This window comes from Balaenoptera ricei, chromosome 2 (assembly GCF_028023285.1).
Source record: "Balaenoptera ricei isolate mBalRic1 chromosome 2, mBalRic1.hap2, whole genome shotgun sequence".
NCBI lineage: Eukaryota > Metazoa > Chordata > Mammalia > Artiodactyla > Balaenopteridae > Balaenoptera > Balaenoptera ricei.
In genome coordinates, this window is record NC_082640.1 from 188,232,295 (window position 1) to 188,255,486 (window position 23,192).

The 23,192-nt window shown below is 44.2% G+C and overlaps 1 protein-coding gene and 2 gene segments (V, D, J or C); all 3 read right to left on the reverse strand.

The window, feature by feature from the left end:
• Window positions 1–7,224, reverse strand: part of LOC132360212 (uncharacterized) — a 91,018-nt gene extending 83,794 nt beyond the window's left edge. The window contains 3 exon segments of the mRNA XM_059915256.1: window positions 6,766–6,952; window positions 6,955–7,074; window positions 7,179–7,224. Coding sequence (XP_059771239.1) covers window positions 6,766–6,952; window positions 6,955–7,074; window positions 7,179–7,224 — 353 coding nt within the window.
• A 5,339-nt stretch (window positions 7,225–12,563) lies between these two features.
• On the reverse strand, window positions 12,564–15,366 carry LOC132360213 (immunoglobulin heavy variable 4-39-like). The segment is given in 3 exon segments: window positions 12,564–12,712; window positions 14,883–15,206; window positions 15,291–15,366. Coding segments are annotated over 3 exon segments (540 nt in total).
• A 6,732-nt stretch (window positions 15,367–22,098) lies between these two features.
• LOC132360051 (immunoglobulin heavy variable 3-23-like) lies at window positions 22,099–22,565 on the reverse strand. The segment is given in 2 exon segments: window positions 22,099–22,415; window positions 22,520–22,565. Coding segments are annotated over 2 exon segments (363 nt in total).
• Window positions 22,566–23,192: the final 627 nt, after the last annotated feature.

The following is a 23,192-nucleotide window of genomic DNA, read 5'->3' on the forward strand; positions in this document are numbered from 1 at the left end:
ACAACAATGAAACATTAGGACACAGAACAGGGTCTCTGGTGGAGCTCCTGGGCAGGAAGAGGAAAGCAGAGGTTCTAACAAGAATTGCCTCCCAGCCCCTCTCTGCACCTGCTGCAGGCCCCAGCCCTGTACTTGTTGGGTCCTGAGCGCCCCCTGGTGGTTACGGGCCTCCGTGCAGGGAGGTTTGTGTCTGGGCTCACAGTGACTTCCCCTCACTGTGTCTCTCGTACAATAATACACGGCGGTGTCTTCAGTTGTCAGGCTGCTCAGTGATAAATAGACTTGGCTCTTGGAGGTGTCCCTGGTGATGCTGAGCCGGGACTTAAGAGTTCGGTTATAATATGCGCTTCCACCATAACCCATCACACCAACCCACTCCAGCCCCTTTCCTGGAGGCTGTCGGACCCAGGATACCTCAGAGCTGGTTAATGAGACTCCAGAGACAGGGCAGGTGAGGGAGAGGGTCTGGGAGGGCTTCACCAGGCTGGGTCCCGACTCCTGCAGCTGCCCCTGGGACAGGACACCTGTGGACAGAGAGAACCACGGTGACTCATGGGCTCAGATGCAGCTTCCCCGTGTGTTCATGGCTGAATCCCTGAGACACTCACCTCTGGGAGCTGACACCAGAAAGAGGAAGAACCACAGTGGATTCATTTTCTTGCAGATGAGATTCTTGAAGCCCAGAAAATCTCTTCAAGCATGAGGAGAAACCCGTATTTAAGTGAACTGGTTCTGTGTTTTTACCTTGTGGCCTAAGGGGATATTTGCATATAGGAGGGACCTTTTTATAAAAAGCATCAATTAGTGAAGGGAGGTCCCTGTGTCTGGGGCTCCCCCTGTGAGGAGGGGGCTGGCTGTGCCCTCAGAGAACTCAGCCCCCACCTGGGGTCCCCCTCCTATTGCCTGGGGGACCCGTTGTCCAGGAATGAAATGATGCTGAAGGGCTAGTCAGGAAATCAGCTGTGCTCAAGGATTAATGGCAGATTGGGGGAATAGAGTTTAATCCCATGGATGTATATATTTCACATAAATACTCATGAAACATTCAGGGCCCTCCAAGATGTCAGACACAGACTCTTGTTTTTCCCTTTCTGCATTACCTCATGTTTATTTCCTGGACACACAAGTATTTGAGACAAACCATACAAGTAATAATCACATTGAATTCAGACAAAGTTAGGTAAAATTTAATGTTTATCATAATTCACAACGGACTTCGTGTTTCCCTTAACTTGGGTGAACATTTCTTCACCTGAAACAGTTTAAATATGATCAAGAGTTGCTCTGGAGGTGGATTTATTCATAACAACTAAACACACAGCGTATTTTGTGGACAAGGTAGTCATTCCTGCTGAGATGGTCATGGTTCCTAGCACTGCTGACTTGGTCAGTATCCTGCCCTGCCTTTTTCCTGTGCACAACTGAGTGTCTGCACGAACACCGTGAGCTTCAGGGCTCCTTCCTTGCGGGTGGACACTGAGGAATCCCCAAGGCTACCAAGGACTAAGAACAGACAGCTACGGGGAGCTCCTCAGGACTCCAATATGCTGGGCATATGACCTGGTCGCAGTGCACAGACTCACTCCTTCTAGAAGTGTTCCTTTCTAACTCTGTCACTGTCAGTGACATTGGGGCTCAGGGAACACAGTTCCCACTGCACTAGGGTAGAGAACATGCATGATTCTTGGAAGTAAACCTTCACAGTGAATGGCTTTCAGAGTATGAGGGTGTCATGGTCAGAGGAAAGCCCCCACCTCAGCAAGCAGGTTCCCATGAAAAGCCCACCTGAGAGCAGCTTTCCCGAGTCCCTGGGTCCGTGAGTCCTGGAACTGTGCCCGAGGTCATATAAGTAAGTGGTGCTGGAGAGCAGAGCACAGCTCCATCCATCTCACTGTGGGCACTGAGGATGTGGCCTCACCATCTGCATTTCAGTCTGCAAGGATGTAAATTGGGGATCATGATGGTGATGCTATGTCTGAAATTTATAGTGGGTTTGCCAGGGGTGTTGAATGTTGTCATCAGTGATGTTATCTCTCCTGGGAACCAGAAAGACCAATGTGAGTCCCCATCTCTGACTGACACCCTTGTACGTGTAGCACTGGCTCCACTCCTGCCCTGCGAGGTCACACCTGTCAGCTCTCCCTCAGCCCAGTGATCTCACCTGTACACTGACTGATGTCGAGGCTGCTGTCTATGAGAAGATATTTACTCCATACTCTTTCCTGAACAGAGTACTATACTTCTTCTCACTTTTCCAATAATATTTACAGAGTAAATTAAATTCTAAAGAATCTGCCTGCTTAAATGTCGATAATAGGAGAGTCAACCAAAGTAATGTGGGCAAGAATCACAGGAGAAGTCTGGACCCTGTTGTCAGGACCTGAAAATTGAGCTGATACGCTGTGGTGTAGAGGAGCGGAAGGGATGGCATCTAAAACCTAGAATCAGGTGAGCCCATTATTCACCAGGTGGAAGAAGGGCCTGCATTTGTACAGATGCCGCAGCATCTGCCCTGCCCTTCTTGAGCTGGTGGATTAGAAGAGATCCATCCAAATTCATGTTAACATAGAAGGATATATAACAGATGTCTTTATGTTTCAGTGGTTGGGGATGTGTTGTTAGGGTGTATTTAACCCTAGGAAAAATGTGTTAGGTCACCAGGACTAAAAAAAGGGGTTATTTTTCCTTTGTGGAGATAATTGGAGGCCATTATGTCTGGAGACCAGATCATATTATAATGCTGGAGGGAATATCCATTAGAGATGACCAATGGGTGATGGTAAAAAGAAGTGGTGAGATTTAAGTCATATTGCTTTGCAGGTTACCGGTGATGGTCACAGCAAGAGGGCCTGACCATTGTGATGGGAGGGAGAAGGACTGATGATGGCGGGCTTCATGGTGACCACGTGGACAGGTCCTTCTGATGGTCTCTGTGTTTTCCCTTATAAAATCTTGAGAGTATAAGCTCAGAATGAGGTGTGGACTTCAGGAACATTGAGACCAGATGGTTTAGGTCATTTTGTATCTTTGTTGGAATCACTGAGCAAAGAAGAAGCAGGAACTATACTTGGAAATCAGCAGTGTCCTCGTGTGATATTAGATTTGTTGCCTTAGATGTTACTGAATGTAGAGGGATTCGCTGTCCTCACATTTCCTCTTCTAGGTCCATTTGAAATCCAGTTTCAAATGTGAGGGATGTAGGTGAAACATTTATTATGAAACACCGTGGTATCTAAATTTTAAGAGGTATAATTCAAAGTTATGGAAATGTGTTACTGAAATTGTAATTATCAACCTCTTCTCTTGGGCAACATAAATTAAAATTAATAACAATAATTCAAGTTATTGATTTTGTTTACAACCATTGATAAATCCATTGAATCATTCAAGTAACAATCATTCATAAACTCAGATCCATCATGGGTAAAATGTATTGTTAGAAAATGGTCATTCTAACTGATGAAATCTCACTCTCTCCTCAAGGATCTGTGTCTCTGTGGACACGCGGCACAGTTCTCATCAGCAAGACAGGAAGGAGGGTATGTTGGTACATTTCTATTTTTCCAGAAGAGAATCTCTGAAGAAGTCCCCCCTCTGTTTACCCATGCCATCCTTGTAGTATCTGAAAGAGGCCTTTGAGTGTACTGTGACATGTTCCCACATAAAGTTCCCATGGCTTAGGAAGTGAATGTTTAACTCCACTTTTCATTGTAATAGAAACACAACAGCTAATAATTGAGAAGCATAAAAAATACATTTAAAATTTACCCAAAGGCAAGCTAGAGACTGAGAGGAAATATTTGCAAAAGACATATCTAGTATATCTGATTGCTATCTAATATGTACCAAGAAGTCTTAAACTCAACAATAGAAAGAAACAAAAGTATTAAAAAATGGGCTAAAGTCCTTAACAGACACCTGACCAGAAAGACAGAGTTTGCAAATAAGGCTCTGGGAGAACATTTATCACAGGGAAATGCCAATCAGAACAAGGACATATCCCTGAAAACTTACAAGAGTGGATCAAGTCAGGACTCTGAGAACCTTAAACACTGGGAGGATGTGGAGCGGCAGGGGGTCCATTCACTGCTGGTGGGGACGCAAAACGGGATGCACGCTTGGAGACATTCTGGTGGCTTCTTGCAAAACCAAACATACTCTTATCTATGTTTCAGCAATAGTGCTCTTTTGTATGTACCTGAAAGAAAATAAAACTTTAGTCCAGAGAAAACCCTGCACACGATGCTTACTTAGCTTTATTCATATTTGCCAAAACTTGGAAAGGACCAAGAATTCCTTTCCTAGGGAATGACTAATAAACTGTGTACATCCAGACAATGGACACTGAAATGTCACAGCGATTTGGACGAAATATTGAAGGGTGAGATGGAAATTCAAATAGGAGATGCCAGAAGAACGCAACTGGCAAGGTGATGTCAGGAGTGTGAAAGTGGCCCGTGAGGACTGAGGTTCCTAAGAGGTTGTACAGCGTGAGGCTGAAGAGAAGACAACTTGGATTTGTCAGGAGGGAAATCTCCTCCTCTGCCCCTCTTGAGTTCCTGAGGCTGGACTGATAATAAAACTAACAAAGACAGATTAACAGGAGAAAAGAAAACAATTGTAACCATAGGCATGGACGTGCCTTAGAAGTGGACCCAGAAGTGACCAAAGCAGGCAGCTTTTATATTTTTAGGCCAAGATCCAATATTTGTGAGGAATTGGTAGAAGGAGGAAATGTATGCTTTTGGTGTTCAATTAGTGAAGAACCTAAGCAGAGTTTGGGCCGGCATAGTCATTGAAGAAGGAACAAGGTTTGTTCATAGAGACTTCCAGGCCTGAATTCCCCATCCCTGGTGATAAGAGTGTCCCTGTGTAATGGAAAGCAGGGTCCGGCTGCTCGGTGCTGAAAAGCCAATAAAGAGGCAAAGTTGGTAGAAAGGAAAGGTTCCTTTATTTTGGCTGCCTGCAACCAGGGGTGGGGGACAGACTTCTCTCCAAAGGCCACCGCCACTGAGAATCTGTGGGAAAGGATTTTATAGGCGGAAGGAGGGGGCTACAGGCAGAAACAGCAGAGTCAACTCTGAGAGTCGTCTTGAAATTGCTCATGTGGGGGTCTGATCAGCCTCATGTTGATTGTTTTAAGTAGAGTTAATCTTCAGTTCCAGGGTCGGTTTGTTCCCATTTCTCTGAGGCCAGTTCTTGGAATTGTGGCAGCTTATGTCATGGCTACAGTCTGGTCATCATGCAGTTAACTCCTTCCTCCTGGTGGGAGTTTCAGTATCTACAAGACAACTCACGGGACATGGGAAAGCATATTATCTATAGCCCTTGAGGAGGAAATAAAGGTCCTTGATTTGCTTAATGACTAAACTATTATTATTTCGTTTTGTTGGACAGTTTTCGTTTCTTTCTAGATTTTCTGGATTCTCTGATTAAACTTACTCTTAAGCTAAATTTTTTGCACAGAAAAAAAGCAGGTGGAGGGCATGGGGTAAAGGACCATTTCACTTCCACCTCCAGATACAGGGAGAGCACCTTTCACATGGGAGGTTTATTTCTTGCTTCAGGGTGACAGGGAGGAAGGTCAGAATGTCCCTCTGCATTGGCTTTGTCTTACGTCACTTTGAGGCATATTTTGGGGTGGGCTACCCTGGGCCCCAACACTCAGGACCTCTTTTATTATTTTATTTCTACATTTGCACACCAAGCATGTGATGTAGGTATCGCTTTACTTGAATCTTACAGATGTGAAGCTAAACTGCAGCCTGGAATTGGCAGGTGATGTGCTGAAGAACACACAACAGGGCACAGTGAGATCTCCTGTCGAGGCCTGGGCTTCTCCACCCTGGACCTGGCCGCCCCTGCAAAGGTTCCTGGACAGAGGTGGGCCTGCCTGTGAGGCTGCAGGGCTCTTCGTGGAATGAGAACCTGTGTGATTTTCCTGCATTTCAGTGTTCACCTAAGATGCTGTGGTGAAGCAAGGAGAATAGATCTGTTTTCAGCAGCTTCTGAAAATTCATGTTATTATCCACCTGACTATAAACTTTCCCTACCGACTACATATGCATCTATTGGTAATAGCTTTGACGATGAATATTTGACATAAAATAAACTGCACAGTAGAACTGGATGCAGGTATTATCTAAGCGTACAGGGATTCTATTGGACCTGGAAGCAAGGAGCACATGTAGAAACACCCCTACCCACGTCCCCTCTAACTGGCATCATTCCTATTAACCCAGTGAAGATCTTGTGCTGATCAGCTCATTAACATTTCTCATGCAAGAGGTTAGCAGGCAAGTCAAGAGCTACCATCCTGGCAGGGACAGCTGGTCTACCAGTAGGGCAGGGCTGAGATATCATAATGAGGAAGGAAGAATATGTTCAACTCTTTATACATCCACTGGGATAGTTTTGAAACGGGTCAATTTAGACAAGATTTAGACAAGGGAAAACCTGAATATCTAAGTCTGAGTCTCTGCCTTTCATATATGACATTTTCCTCCCTATTTCGAAAAGTCTTTCTAATTCAGAGACTGAATGTGTAAGTAAAGAACCATGGATGAGTACAGAGAGGTTCTCCAGGGAAAACTGCTATATGGAGAGGAAACCCCAGACCCTGACAGGAAAGCAGCCCTTAACTACCATCTGCACCTGCTCCCGGGGCTGAAACACACAGTTGTATGTCCTGAGTGCACCCTGCATCCCCCCTCCTGTCTCCCTGCAAGGAGGTTTGTGTCTGGGCTCACACTGACTGCCCCTGACTGTCTGTCCCTCGCACAGTAATACACGGTCGTGTCCTCAGATCTCAGGCTGTTCATTTGCAGATACAGCATGTTCTTGGAGTTGTCTCTGGAGATGATGAATCGGCCCTTCACAGAGTCTGCAGAGTATGTGCTGCCACCACTACTAATACCTGAGACCCAGTCCAGCCCCTTCCCTGGAGCCTGCGGACCCAGCTCATGGCATAGCTACTGAAGGTGAACCCAGACACTGCACAAGAGAGTCTCAGAGACCCCCCTGGCTGCACCAGGCCTCCCCCAGACTCCACCAGCTGCACCTCACACTGGACACCTGCGAACACAGAGACACCCTGGTCAGGAGACTGTCACACATCCACTGATTCCCTCACTCATATCCACTCACATCCTCAGTATCTCTTGCTCTGCATAAATTGCCTTGTAAAATAGCAACAAGGACAACCCAGCTCAGCTCAAACTCCATGGTGAGTGTTCTGTCCTGAACCCTGAATGGGAGCACCTGGGAATCCCGGGCTGGAGCTCCTCTCCCAGAGCTGCAGGTTCAGGGCTGGGGCTGCTTTATATCAGCAGAGGAAGGACCCTATTTGCATGACCTTCTAGTATATAAGAGGCTATGTCATTGAATGTCCTCAGAAAGGGCAGGGTCTCAGAGCAGGTGTGAGAGTCTCGGATTTCGTGGTGTTGATAGCATTTGGGAAATATAACTTTCATTATGTGATTCTTCCAGAGTAAACACTTAGGATCCATATGTCATTTTACATATGCACACATATCCTGTGATGTAGCTGTCACTGTTACCCTCATATTAGAGGTGTAAACTACACCCAGAAGTATACAGTGTTTGTGGAGTGTCCAGGAATATACATGGGGTGACCGTTAGATCCAGCATCTGCTCCTGTGCTCTGGGCCAGGGTGCCCCCCTGAATGTACTCCAGGACAGAGTTGGATTTGCCAGGTGAGGTTTGCACATCCTCCTCCTGTAATGGGATCAATATGACTTTGCTCTTTTCTAGTGTTTACCTAAAATATATGGAGAGCATCAGGGTTCATGAGAAGTATTTTGAAGAGTCACTTATGTTTCAGTAACTTTCCTTCACTCCTTCCCTCCCAAGTCATGCATTTCTTTATTTGTAATTACTTTAATGAGGTTCTTGACATATAATAAAGCACACAAACTCAGAATGAGCAATCTGATAAATACTGACGTAGGCATCAGCATTATCAGGAGAGAACAAATCAATTCCTCTCATTATTTTCAGTAGTTTCTGGGTTTCCTCCTTCCTGTCCCTTTTGGTCTTCCATCTTGTCCCCACATAACCATTGATCTTCCCTTGTTACTTCAGGTTACTTTTCATTATCTAGAATTTATAAGAGTGGGATCATATTATATGTATTTTTATTGTTATGGCTTATTTTACTCAGCACAAATAGTTGTGAATACTATCATGTTTTTGTGTGTACCAAGAATCCTTGGTTTTAATAACAGGTGGCATTTGAAGAATGATCATAGCATGATTGGCTTATTTATTAAGCTGATGTGTGATATTGGAATTGTTTCCAGTTTCTGGGTGTTACAATAAAGCTGATACTTGTCTTGGAGATGTAGAGGGATGAGAAGCTTCGAAAATGCTTCTTACTTAATGTTCTTAAAACCACCTCAAAATGGAACAAGTTTCACATTATCAAAATCTCACCAATATATCAGATAGTTATAGAAATAAGACAGCAACAAATTTAAATCTTGGAGAGAGACAAATGCTCAGAGAATAACAAAGAATAAGAATATTAATCCTGACATAGGCTGCTGAATGGAATAAAAACAACTGCCAGATTAAACTAGAAATGGATGCCTTGAGGTCGAGTGTGGTTAAGGTGTAATAGTGTCCCAATGTCTCCTAACTGACTACCTCACCAGTGTCAGCGTGGTCCTGCTAAAGTGTGAATCAGATGGTGTTACCTCTCTATTCACACAGGTGTGTCTTCCTACCTGGGACAGCCCAGGATTCCCGCCTGAGCTCTTAGGTCCTCCTGTATCATGGGGAGGAAGACCTTGGCTCTGGACTTGGATCTGCACTGTGTCATAGCATCTCCACTTACAGTGTGATCTTTGTCTCCTCATCCAATCCAACTGTGCTATATATTTACCACATATGAAATGCTGAAATAGGATCGCTCGCGGAAATGAATAATAATGTTCCAGGTGTTTACTGACGCACAAAACCCTGCCACAACCCTTGACAGTTTACACAGACAGCAGCTCTTTATTTTGTTCACCGTGTCTGCTTTGGGAGGGCCTGGAGGAGAAGCCCACCCTGCCCCATGAAGGGTCACTGTGAGAGGCACACGTTCAGCTGCAGGATCTGCTCCCGTGATGCACACGCACGTGTAAGGGAGGGTGACCCTGACTGTAGGCTGGGGGCTCAGCCAGGTCTGAGGGCTGGGCCTTGTGTCCACCTCGTGTGGACATTGCTTGGGCTCTGACTTCCTTTCAGCAGGATGACTGGGACAGCTGAGTGGTCCCTGCATCAGAGCCCTTCCTCAGGGCAGGCACTTACACACCTAGACAGAGCGTAATATAAGATGCCAGAAGTCATGCTCCTAACATTTACCTAACTGACTTGAAGCTTATAGCTCCATCATAGACTGCCCATGAATTATTGTGGTCTTTTCATTTACAATTGAGAAAAAATGGAAGCAACAAATACGTTCTTCCATAAATTAGTAGATAAACAATGCGTGATGTATCCATGCTGTGGAATTGTATTCAGCAATTGAAATATTAAACTATTACACCATGAAAGGATATGAGGGAATCCTCAATGCATATTGCTAATTAAAAAGTCGACCTGAAAACCTTCAATTTCACCTATTTCACATTTGGGAAAAGGCAAGTCTATATATAAAGCAAGCAGATGAGCATTTAGCAGGAATTTGGGAGAAGGTCTTTGATAAGTGAAACATGGACAATATTTAAGGATAGTGAAATTCATCTCGATGAAATTGCAGTGGTGGAAACATTGCGCTATGAACTTGTCAAAATATATAAAGTAATAGCAGAAAGAGTGAACCTTATTGAATATAAATATAAATTTCATTTATAAGTCAGAGACTCAAAGATGGAACGATGCACACTGTATTGATAATACATAATATCATAGTGAATCTATGAATTAACATGTCTGAAGAAGGTGGGAAAATAGGGTTTGAACTAAGTGACTTTGGAAATGAATGGAGTCTGAAGGCTAAGTTCTAAGACACTGCACATAAGCACTAGAGTGTGGTGGATAACGGTATTTCCATCAGGAGTCCGGCTAGGAATTCTTTTACTTCTGTGCCTGTGGAATTGAACAATTAGTAGCTGGATGGCATCGGTGGAGCCAGAATTCTCACTGTTGGATGGAAAGTAACAGGCGAGCAAGGGGGAAAGGCTGGATTTACCCATGTGATGTTTCACTAGGATCCGAGACATAAGAATGCTCTCACATTTACCTTAACACAGGTCCGAAGGTGAGATACAGAGATAGTTGCAGACGTGTGTGTGTATACGTGGGGTAGTGCACACAGATATGTTTCTAATGTGTGTTAGCTTATAGGGCCTAGAGGCAATGCCCCCAGTAGACAGGACACCAGCATTAGTATCCTAATACCCAGTCTTCTGGTTGCTAATACTATTCTCCAGAAAAGGATCCACAACTCATCTGAGGCATGGCTAATTCTAGGGCCGGAGAAGAGAATACCTATGATTATACTGCAGATTCTTGTAGCCCCAGAAAGTAAGGAAGTGTTCACACAAATGGATGGGAGCCCATAAAGAGGATACAGGAGACAATCTGAAAGAGTTCCCCATGGCTGACAAGCGGTAACAATTACAGGAGCATAGAAGATGCCTTAGCATATAACCTTCACACAAAGTGTGAAACAAATATCTTGATTCATACTTATATAGAGATTGAATAAATATATCTAATGCAGAAGGTTGGATAAATCTCCCTCAAGGAATAACTTCAGGTAACTCATCATGGTCATCCTCCCTTGAAGAAGGTGGAGTTAACCCTCCATCCCTGAATGTGGCCTGGCGTAGGGACGTGGCAGAAATTATGTGTGTCCTTGACTTGCATGATGAATTCTGAGGTATAATATCCCAAACATCATTCATAAAATAAATTTGTAATTTTTCTGTATCCATCAAAAATTCTGTTCTGAAAACAACAACAGCAACAGCAGCAATAACTTCATTGATAAGGGAATTAAAGCACAGTCTTGGAGAATGTGCTTTCTAATATCATATTTATAAAGGACTTGTATCATGAATATGCAGCAAATTCACAGCTCAACCACAGCAACAAAAAATGAAAGTAATGAACACTGTGCCAGTGATCTGAAGATACTTCCACAAAGAAGAGATAAAAGGTTTTAACAAGATTCTTCATTAAGGATACATAAAATAACACTATGTTGAGATACTGCTGCTCACTTATTACAACAGTTAAAGCAGAAAATAGTAAGAAATTCAAATATTGGGGATGATGTAGAGCGAAAGGCCCCTCATCCGCTTGCTGGAAGGAATGCCAATGGCAGCCAATTGGAATATTTTCATCGGTTTCTTAGAGAGAAAACCAGCCACTCAACATGGGATTGAGGAGTAAGCTTGAAAACTATTTATAAAAATTGTTTGAATATTTATGTTTATACAAATAACTTCATACGGGTGCTTGTTTCATCTTTACACATTTGAGCCTTTAGCACTCCCTAAAAATGGGTTATGTAGTCAGTTTTTATGGTTATTTTCCATATGATTAGGATATACCTTTTTCTGTTCCCTTTTATCTATCTCTCTAGTTTATCCAATTATCTCTTAACAATCTCCACACTAGATAACAAGGTACAGGCAACACAGCCCACATGTTACAGCCCAACCTGTGTCCCGACATTTCAAAATGTCCTCTGAGGAGAGAATGACTGCAGTGCTATATGGACATCTATTTCTGAATATAAACATGACTCCTACTATTCAACTGAAAGGCATTGCATCAAACAGGACTGGGGAGATTTTCAGGATGAGAGGAATTGGAAATCCCTCTGACGCTGGAAAGCAGATTTAAAGTTCAAGAGTAATAATTATTTATGTCATTAAACGGTTAAAAACTTGACAACTAATAACAGAAAGTAGTGACCTAATCTTCAAATAAACGTCTATGAAGAAATATTTCTGTGCTACTCGTCCAAAGATAGATGGGGAAAGACAGACAAGCCTGACTCCATGAAAAAAGTCTCAAGTTTAGGGACAAGAAAGTTCTCTGGAATCATTGTTTCTTAGTTGCGGCATGCGAACTCTTAGTTGTGACATGCATGCGGGACTTATTTTCCCCACCAGGGATTGAACCCGGGCCCCCTGCATTGGGAGCTCAGAGACTTACCACCCACTGGACCACCAGGGAAGTCTCTCCCTGGAATCATTACGGAGAGAGCCTGCAGGGCGGCAATGATCCAGCGGAGAAACCACAGCTTCTGAGAGAAAACCCGTCCATGACATCTGCGCCTGCCCTGAAACTGGTCCTCTTGTTTCCTGATGAGCCCGAGCGTCCCCTGGTGGTTGGAGCGGCCGCTCAGGGAGGGTCGTGTCTGGACTCACCCTGACTTCTCACTGTGCCTCCTGTGACGGTAACACAGGGCTGTGTCCTAGGGCATCACGGAGCTGAGCTGCAGGGAAACCTGAATTTGTGAGGTTTCTCTGGAGGTGGAGAGTCATTTTTGGAGAGACAGGTTGTATGCTGTGCTATTCCCAGAACCAAAGCACCCCAGTCACCCCAGCCCTCTCCCTGTGGGCTGAGGGATCCAGTCCCAGCAGTCAGCACTGTTTGTGATGGAGAATCCAGAGACTGAGCAGGTGAGGGAGGGGGTGTTCAACAGTCCTGGGCCCGATTCCTGCACCAGCACCTGGGACAGGACACCTGGGAAAGGAGAAACCATGAGACACCCACTTCGCAGATGTCACCCCATAATTCCACCTTCCTCAGACCCAGGAGATGCTCACAGCTCAGAGATGCCAGCAAGAGGAGGAGTGACCAGAAGGTTTTCATGTTCATTTTGATTAATGCTTTGACTTTCAGAGAGTTACGTCAGTGAAGATGAGAACCCTGACTCTGAGTAGCACAGGTGCTGTGTTTTCCCCTTGAGCCTGGGTGTGATGTGCAGGTGGGAAGCATTTTTCCATATAAAGATGGTCACGGCTGGTCCTTGTCTAGGGCTCTGGTGGAGGGTGCTGGCTGAGATCCAGGGTGGACACAGCTTCATGTCACCTCTGAAGAATGGGTGATGTTTCTTTTGCAATATGATACTTACATTTCCATATATGTCTATCTGCGTCTATATTATAGGTGTATTAGTTGGCTAGTGTGGCCATTACGGAATAACAGACTGGGTGGATTAAACAACAGAAATGTATTCCTCTCAGGCCTGGAGGCTAGAAGTCTAAGGTCACAGTGTCAGCAGGTTTGGGTCCTTCTCAGGCGTTTCTCCTTTGCTTGCAGATGGATCTCTTCTTACTGAATCCTCAGATTGTCTTTTCTCTGTGTGTCTGTGTGCATCCCTGGTTTACTTGTATGTTCATTATTACTCTTCTTAAGTGTGACAAAGACCCTTGACCACCCCTTAGCCAACAGGCTCCTTGTAATGCTCTTCTCAACTAGTCTTGACCTGTGGGCTTCTGCGTTTATACTTGCATGGTGAGGTTTTGGCAAGACCGCTGCTAAGTGAGAATACTGAGAATCCCCCACCCTTGAGCTCTGATCACCCTCAGTATTTGACCAAATCCATCAAACCTCCTACCGCACACACGGTATCTGATCACCCTGGTCTCTCTTTAGCAAGAATCCTTGTGAATCTATGTAACCAGAATCCCCTTAGCCTTTATTTCTTCTCTTAATAATTTCCAGTCCACTCCACCCTACCCTTTTCTTGGCCCTAAGCCCCCACTTGCCCTGCTGTATTTGGAATTAAGCCAAGCTTCCAAGGCTGCATCCCATATGCAGCAGCGAGTTTTGTCTTTATGTTTTTGATGAGCTTTGTATTGGAAACATGAGTATCATTTTCACCACCCATGGCCATACAACTCATGACTGAATGAAGCTGATCTCTCATGTATATTTTCCCTAAGTCCACTCACAGCCATTTGTACGTAGGGACACTAGACTGTTCTTCAGTCCGAGGCCTGTGACTACCTTAAACATTTGCCAAGAATCCCAGAAATGTGAAAAGCATAGCACTAATTTGACCCCAGAAAGTGCTCAATTACATAACGGGAGTTGAAACAAGAAAAGAGAGCATCACCTTGACTGACCTCAGCAGGGAATGTGTGTGTGTGTGTGTGGGTGTGTGTGTATTGGGTGATTCAAACAACTGGCCACATTGTTACTGTCGGTGTATGAGCACAAAATGACAGTGTTTATTTTGGGGTGCTCATAAAAGCTAGAAGTAGGTGAATTTGCAGATATGCAATCTGTGAATAGTGAGGATCATTGCATGTGCAGTATTGGAGCACTCTGGCATCGGAGTCTATAACACTGCCTGCTGCAGAATTCAAAATGTTTGTGCAGGTTGCTGAATGCAGAAGGGTGTGTCTCTTCCTTCCACATGTACAAAAATAAAACAACAATTAATACTGTTTAAAATTCGCATGTGCATTCTCAGGATATTTACAAGTTTCACGAACTTCAGGCTCAAAGTGAACCTTATGGTGAGCTGCAGGTTTGGTTTGAGCTCCGTTGAGAAAAAGATAAATAAAGAAATGAAAAACAACCTTAATTCTTGAATATTATATGTGTGTGTGCATATGAATAAATATATATGCACAACTATAATAAAAATAAAAATTAAGCAAATATGTACATGCACACAAAATTTTCTAGACACAACATAATCCGCAACAATGAAACATTAGGATACAGAACAGGGTCTCTGGTGGAGCTCCTGGGCAGGAAGAGGAAAGCAGAGGTTCTAACAAGAATTGCCTCCCAGCCCCTCTCTGCACCTGCTGCAGGCCTCAGCCCTGTACTTGTTGGGTCCTGAGCGCCCCCTGGTGGTTACGGACCTCCGTGCAGGGAGGTTTTTGTCTGGGCTCACAGTGACTTCCCCTCACTGTGTCTTTTGCACAGTAATACACGGCGGTGTCTTCAGTTGTCAGGCTGCTCAGTGATAAATAGACTTGGCTCTTGGAGGTGTCCCTGGTGATGCTGAGCCGGGACTTCAGAGTTGGGTTATAATATGCGCTTCCACCACTGTTAATTGCACCAACATACTCCAGCCCCTTTCCTGGAGCCTGTCGGACCCAGGCTACACTATTGCTGGTTAATGAGAATCCGGAGACAGTGCAGGTGAGGGAGAGGGTCTGGGAGGGCTTCACCAGGCTGGGTCCCGACTCCTGCAGCTGCCCCTGGGTCAGGACACCTGTGGACAGAGAGAACCACGGTGACTCATGGGCTCAGATGCAGCTTCCCCGTGTGTTCATGGCTGAATCCCTGAAACACTCACCTCTGGGAGCTGACACCAGAAAGAGGAAGAACCACAGTGGATTCATCTTCTTGCAGATGAGATACATCAAGCCCAGAAAATGTCTTCAAGCATGAGGAGAAACCCGTATTTAAGTGAACTGGTACTTTGATTTTACCTTGTGGTCTAAGGGGATATTTGCATATAGGAGGGACCTTTTTATAAAAAGCAACAAGTAGTGAAGGGAGGTCCCTGTACCTGGGGCTCCCCCTGTGAGCAGGGTGCTGACTGTGCCCTCAGAGAACTCAGCCCCCACCTGGGGTCCCCCTCCTGATGCCTGGGGGACTCTTTGCCCAGGAATGAAATGATGCTGAAGGGCTAGTCAGGAAATCAGATGTGCTCTAGGATTAATGGCAGATTTGGGGAATAGACTTTAATCGCACGGATGTATATATTTCACATAAATACCCATCAAACATTCAGGGTCCTCCAAGTTGTCTGAAACAAACTAGTATTTTTTGCCCTTTCTGCATTATCTCGTGTTTATTTCCTGGATATGCAAGTATTTGAGAGAAATCATACATGTAATAATCACATTGAATTCAGACAAAGTTAGGTAAAATTTAATGTTAATCATAATTCAAACGGACTTCGTGTTTCCCTTAACTAGGGTGAACATTTCTTCACCTGAAACAGTTTAAATATGATCAAGAGTTGCTCTGGAGTTGGATTTATTCATAACAACTAAACACACAGCGTAGTTTGTGGACAAGGCAGTCATTCTTGCTGAGATGGTCATGGTTCCTAGCACTGCTGACCTGGCCAGTAGCCTGCCCTGCCTTTTTCCTGTGCACAACTGAGTGTCTGCACGAACACCGTGAGCTTCAGGGCTCCTTCCTTAAGGGTGGACATTGAGGAATCCCCATGGCTACCAAGGACTAAGAACAGACAGCTACGGGAAGCTCCTCAGGACGCCAATATGCTGGGCAGGTGACCTGGTCACAGTGCACAGACTCACTCCTTCTAGAAGTGTTCCTTTCTAACTCTGTCACTGCCAGTGACATTGGAGCTCAGGGAACACAGTTCCCACCGCAATGGGTTAGAGAACATGCATGATTCTTGGAAGTAAACCTTCACAGTGAATGGCTTTCAGAGTATGAGGGTGTCATGGTCAGAGGAAAGCCCCCACCTCAGCAAGCAGTTTCCTTTGAAAAGTCCACCTGAGAGCAGCTTTCCCGAGTCCCTGGGTCAGTGAGTCCTGGAACTGTGCCTGAGGTCACATAAGTAAGTGGTGCTGGAGAGCAGAGCACAGCTCCATCCATCTCACTGTGGGCACTGAGGATGTGGCCTCACCATCTGCATTTCAGTCTGCAAGGATGTAAATCGGGGATCATGATGGTAATGGTATGTCTGAAATTTATAGTAGGTGTGCCAGGGGTGTTGAATGTTGTCATCAGTGATGTTATCTCTCCTGGGAACCAGCAGGACCAATGTGAGTTCCCATCTCTGAATGATACGATTTTACATGTAGCACTGGCTCCACTCCTGCCCTGCGAGGTCACACCTGTCAGCTGTCCGTCAGCCCAGTGATCTCACATGTACCCTGACTGATGTCGAGGCTGCTGTCTATGAGAAGATATTTACTCCATACTATTTCATGAACAGAGTAGTATACTTCTTCTCGCTTTTCCAATAACATTTGCAGAGTAAACTAAATACTAAGGAATCTGCCTGCTTGAATGTCATTAATAAGAGAGCCAACCAAAGTAATATGGGCAAGAATCACAGGAGAAGTCTGGACCCTGCTGTCAGGACCTGAAAATTGAGCTGATACCCTGTGGTGTAGGGGAGCGGAAGGGATGGCATCTAAAACCTAGAATCAGGTGAGCCCATTATTCACCAGGTGGAAGAACGGCCTGCGTTTGTACAGATGCCCCAGCATCTGCCCTGCCCTTCTTGAGCTGGTGGATTACAGGAGATCCATCCATATTCATGTCAACATAGAAGGATATATAAAAGGTGTCTTTATGTTTCAGTAGTTGGGGATGTGTTGTTAGGGTCTATTTAACCGTAGGAAAAATGTGTTAGGTCATCAGGGGTATAAAAATGTTATTTTTTCGTTGTGGAGATAATTGGAGGCCATTATGTGTGGAGACCAGATAATACAATAATGTTGGAGGGAATATCCATTAGAGATGACCAATGGGTGATGGTAAAAAGAAGTGGTGAGATTTAAGTCATATTGCTTTGCAGGTTACCAGTGACGGTCATAGCAAGAGGGCCTGAACATTGTGATCGGAGGGAGAAGGACCGATGATGGTGGGCTTCATGGTGACCACGTGGACAGGGCCTTCTTACGGTCTCTGTGTTTTCCCTTATAAAATCTTTAGAGTATAAGCTCAGAAGGAGGTGTGGACTTCAGGAACATTGAGACCAGATGGTTTAGGTCACTTTGTATCTTTGTTGGAATCACTGAGCAAAGAAGAATCAGGAACTACACTTGGAAATCAACAGTGTCCTCGTGCGATATTAGATTTGTTGCCTTAGATGTTACTGAATGTAGAGAGATTCGCTGTCTTCACATTTCATCTTCTAGGTCCACTTGGAATCCAGTTTCAAATGTGAGGGATGTAGATGAAACATTTATTATGAAGCAACGTGGTATCTAAATTTTAAGAGGTATAATTCAAAATTATGCAAATGTGTTACTGAAATTGTAATTGTCAAACTCTTCTCTGGGACAACATAAATTTAAATTAATAATAATAATTCAAGGTATTGATTTTGGTTTGAACCGTTGCTAAATCAATTGAATCATTCAGGTAACAATCATTCATAAACTCCGATCCATCACGGGTAAAATGTATAGTTAGAAAACGGTCATTCTAACTGATGAAATCTCACTCTCTCCTCAAGGATCTGTGTCTCTGCGGACGTGCAACACAGTTCTTATCAGCAAGACAGGAAGGAGGGTATGTTGGTACATTTCTATTTTTCCGGAAGTGCATCTCTGAAGAAGTCCCCCCTCTGTTTACCCATTGCATCCTTGTAGTATCTGAAAGAGGCCTTTGAGTGTACTGTGACATGTTCACACATAAAGTTCCCATGGCTTAGGAAGTGAATGTTTAACACCAGTTTTCATTGTAATAGAAACACAACAAGTAATAATTGAGAAGCATAAAAAATACATTGAAAATATACCCAAAGGCATGCTAGAGATTGGCAGAAAATATTTGCAAAAGACATATCTAGTATATCTGATTGTTATCTAATATGTACCAAGAAGTCTTAAACTCAACAATAAGAAAGAAACAGAAGTATTAAAAAATGGGCTAAAATCCTTAACAGACACCTGAGCAGAAAGACAGAGTTTGCACATAAGGCTATGGGAGAACTTATATCACAGTGAAATGCCAATCAGAACAAGGACATATCCCTGAAAGCTTACAATAGTGGATCAAGTCAGGACTCAGAACCTTAAACACTGGGAGGATGTGGAGCAGCAGGGGGTCCATTCACTGCTGGTGGGGACGCACACTGGATGCTGGTGGGGATGCACCCTGGGAGCTCTTCTGGTGGCTTCTTGCAAAACTAAACATACTCTTATCTGTGTTTCAGCAACAGTGCTCTTTTGTATGTACCTGAAAGACAATAAGACTTTAGTCCAGAGAAAACCCTGCACACGATGCATACTTAGCTTTATTCATTTTTGCCAAAATTTGGAAAGGACCAAGATGTCCTTTCCTAGGGAATGACTAATAAACTGTGTACATCCAGACAATGGACACTGAAATGTCACACTGATTTGGAAGAAATATTGAAGGGTGAGATGGAAATGCAAAGAAGAGATGCCAGAAGAACACAACTGGCAAGGTGATATCAGGAGTGTGAAAGTGGCCCGTGAGGACTGAGGGTCCTAAGAGGTTGTACAGAGTGAGGCTGAAGAGAAGACAACTTGGATTTGTCAGGAGGGAAATCTCCTCCTCTGCCCCTCTTGAGTTCCTGAGGCTGGGCTGATAATAATACTAACAAAGACAGATTTACAGGAGAAAAGAAAAAAATTGTAACCATAGGCATGGACGTGCCATAGGAATGGACCCAGAAGTGACCAAAGCAGGCAGCTTTTATATTTTTAGACCAAGATCCAATATTTGTGAGGAATTGGTAGAAGGAGGAAATGTATGCTTTTGGTGTGCAATTAGTGAAGAACCTAAGCACAGTTTGGGCTGGCATAGTCATTAAAAAGGAACAAAGTTTGTTCATAGAGACTTCCAGGCCTGAATTCCCCATCTCTGGTGATAAGAGTGTCCCTGTGTAATGGAAAGCAGGGTCCGGCTGTTCGGTGCTGAAAAGCCAATAAAGAGGCAACGTTTGTAGAAAGGAGAGTTTGCTTTATTTTGGCTCCCTGCAACCGCGGGTGGGGGACAGACTTCTCTCCAAAGGCCACCCCCCACTGAGAATCTGTGGGAAAGGGCTTTTATAGGCGGAAGGAGGGGGCTACAGGCAGAAACAGCAGAGTCAACGCTGGCAGTCGTCTTGAAATTGGTCACGTGGGAGTCTGATCAGCCTCATCTTGATTGTTTTAAGTAGGGTTAATCTTCAGTTCCAGGGTCACTTCGTTCCCATTTCTCTGAGGCCAGTTCTTGGAATTGTGGCAGCTTATGTCATGGCTACGGTCTGGTCATCATGCAGTTAACTTGTTCCTCCTGGTGGGAGTTTCAATATCTACAAGACAGCTCACGGGAGATGGACAAGAATATTATCTATAGCCCTTGAGGAGGAAATAAAGGTCCTTGATTTGCTTAATGGCTAAACTATTATTATTTCGTTTTGTTGGACAGTTTTCGTTTCTTTCTAGATTTTCTCACTTCTCTGATTAAACTTACTCTTAGGCTAAATTTTTTGCCCAGAAAAAGGCAGGTGGAGGGCATGGGGTAAAAGACCATTTCACTTCCACCTCCAGGTACAGGGAGAGCACCTTTCACATGGGAGGTTTATTTCTTGCCTCAGGGTGACAGGGAGGAAGGTCAAAACGTCTCTCTGCATTGGCTCTGTCTTAAGTCACTTTGAGGCATATTTTGGGGGGGCCTACCCTGAGGCCCAACACTCAGGGCCTCTTTTATTATTTTGTTTCTACATATGCACACCAAGCATGTGATGTAGGTGTCGGTTTACTTGAATCTTACAGATGTGAAGCTAAACTGCAGCCTGGAATTGGCAGGTGATGTGCTGGACAGCACACATCAGGACACAGTGAGACCTCCTTTCGAGGCCTGGGCTTCTCCACCCTGGACCTGGCCGCCCCTGCAAAGGTTCCTGGACAGAGGTGGGTCTGCGTGTGAGGCTGCAGGGCTCTTCGTGGCATGAGAACCTGTGTGATTTTCCTGTATTTTAGTGTTCACCGAAGATGCTGTGGTGAAGAAAGGAGAATAGATTTGTTTTCAGCAGCTTCTGAAAATTCATGTTATTTTCCACCTGACTATAAACTTTCCCTACCGACTACATATGTGTCTAATGGTAATAGCTTTGCAATGAATATTTTACATAAAATAAACTGCACAGTAGAAGAGGATGCAGGTATTATCTAAGCGTATAGGGATTCTATTGGACCTGGAAGCAAGGAGCACATGTAGAAACACCCCTACACATGTTCCCTCTAACTGGCATCATTCCCAGTAACCCAGTGAGGATCTGGTGCTGCTCAGCTCATTTACATTTCTCATGCAAGAGGTTAGCAGGCAAGTCAAGAGCCACCATCCTGGCAGGGACATCTGGTCTACCAGTAGGGCAGGGCTGAGATATCATAATGAGGAAGGAAGAATATGTTCAACTCTTTATACATCCACTGGGATAGTTTTGAAACGGGTCAATTTAGACAAGATTTAGACAAGGGAAAACCTGAATATCTAACTTTGAGTCTCTGCCTGTCATATATGACATTTTCCTGCCCTATTTCGAAAAGTCTTTCTTTTTTTTTTTTCCACACAAACACACTGTATTTTATTTTTACAAGAGATAAATAGACTGACACCAAGCATTGTAAATGGATGACCACAACAAAAGCAACAATGATTAAAATTACGAAACACAAAACACATTCATGCTATGTCATAATATTGATATTCAGTCCAGTAATCCTCCACTGTAACAACTCCTTTACTTTGCAGTCAAATTTGATGTGTATATTCTTTGCCTCTGAGTCCTTGTGGGATTTTTTTTTTAATTGAAACAGAAAGTCACAAAAGTTATAATCAGTCCTCATCAGTTCACTCAGTCCCATGTAATTAATCGTTTTTTCATCTTGATCTTTTGTTAGCACTTTTATGAGTTCATCAGTTTTTCATTAGAGTTCTGAAAATGCTTATTCATTCAGTTCAGCAGTACAGTCAGTTACCAGAAACCTGTACTTGTCAGAGTCTTTTCCATGAATTCGTTGAAGATGAAAGCATTTTATAGGAACATATTTGCAAAAGCATCACAGTACACCCAGAACTGTCTGTAAATGACAAAAGACTTAAAAATGACCACGGTTAAAGATTTGATGAAGTTCATAATAATGCAATTGACAAGGAAATTTAGTTATTTCTGAGACATACATTTTCGAAAAGTCTTTCTAATTCAGAGACTGAATGTGTAAGTAAAGAACCATGGATGAGTACAGAGAAGTTCCCCAGGGAAAACTGCTATATGGAGAGGAAATCCCAGACCCTGACAGGAAAGCAGCCCTTAACTACCATCTGCACCTGCTCCCGGGGCTGAAACACACTGTTGTATGTCCTGAGTGCACCCTGCATCCCCCCTCCTGTCTCGCTGCAAAGAGATTTGTGTCTGGGCTCACACTGACTTGCCCTCACTGTGTATCTTTTGCACAGTAATACACGGCCGTGTCCTCAGACCTCAGGCTGTTCATTTGCAGATAAAGTGTGTTCTTGGAGTTGTCTCTGGAGATGGTGAATCGACCCTTCACAGAGTCTGCATAGTATGTGCTACCACCACTACTACTAATAACTGAGACCCTGTCCAGCCCCTTCCCTGGAGCCTGGAGGAGCCAGCTCATGGGATAGTTAATGAAGGTGAACCCAGACGCTGCACAAGAGAGTCTCAGAGACCTCCCTGGCTGCATCAGGCCTCCCACAGACTCCACCAGCTGCACCCCACACTGGACACCTGCAAACACAGAGACATTCGGATCAGGAGACTGTCACACATCCACTGATTCCCTCACTCATATCCATTCACATCCTCAGTATCTCTTGCTCTCCATGAATTACCTTGTAAAATAGCAACAAGGACAACCCAGCTCAGCCCAAACTCCATGGTGAGTGTTCTGTCCTGAACCCCGAATGGGAGCACCTGGGAATCCCGGGCTGGAGCTGCTCTCCCAGAGCTGCAGGGTCAGGGCTGGGGCTGCTTTATGTCAGCAGAGGAAGGACCCTATTTGCATGACCTTCTAGTATATAAGAGGCTATGTCATTGAATGTCCACAGAAAGGGCAGGGTCTCAGAGCAGGTGTGAGAGTCTCGGATTTTGTGGTGTTGATAACATTTGGGAAATATAACTTTCATTTTGCGATTTTTCCACAGTAAACATTTAGGACCCATATGTCATTTTACATATGCACACACATCCTGTGATGTAGCTGTCATTGTTACCCTCATATTAGAGGTGTAAACTACACCCAGAGGTATAGAGTGTTTGTGGAGTGTCCAAGGATAAACATGGGGTGATCGTTAGATCCAGCATCTGCACCTGTGCTCTGGGACAGACTGCTCCCCCGAACCTACTCCAGGACAGAGTTGGACTTGCCGGGTGAGGTTTGCAGATCCCCTTCCTGTAATGGGATCATTATGACTTTGCTCTCTTGTAGTGTTTACCTAAAATATATGGAGAGGGTCAGTGTTCCTGAGAAGTATTTTCAAGAGTCTCTTATGTTTCAGTAACTTT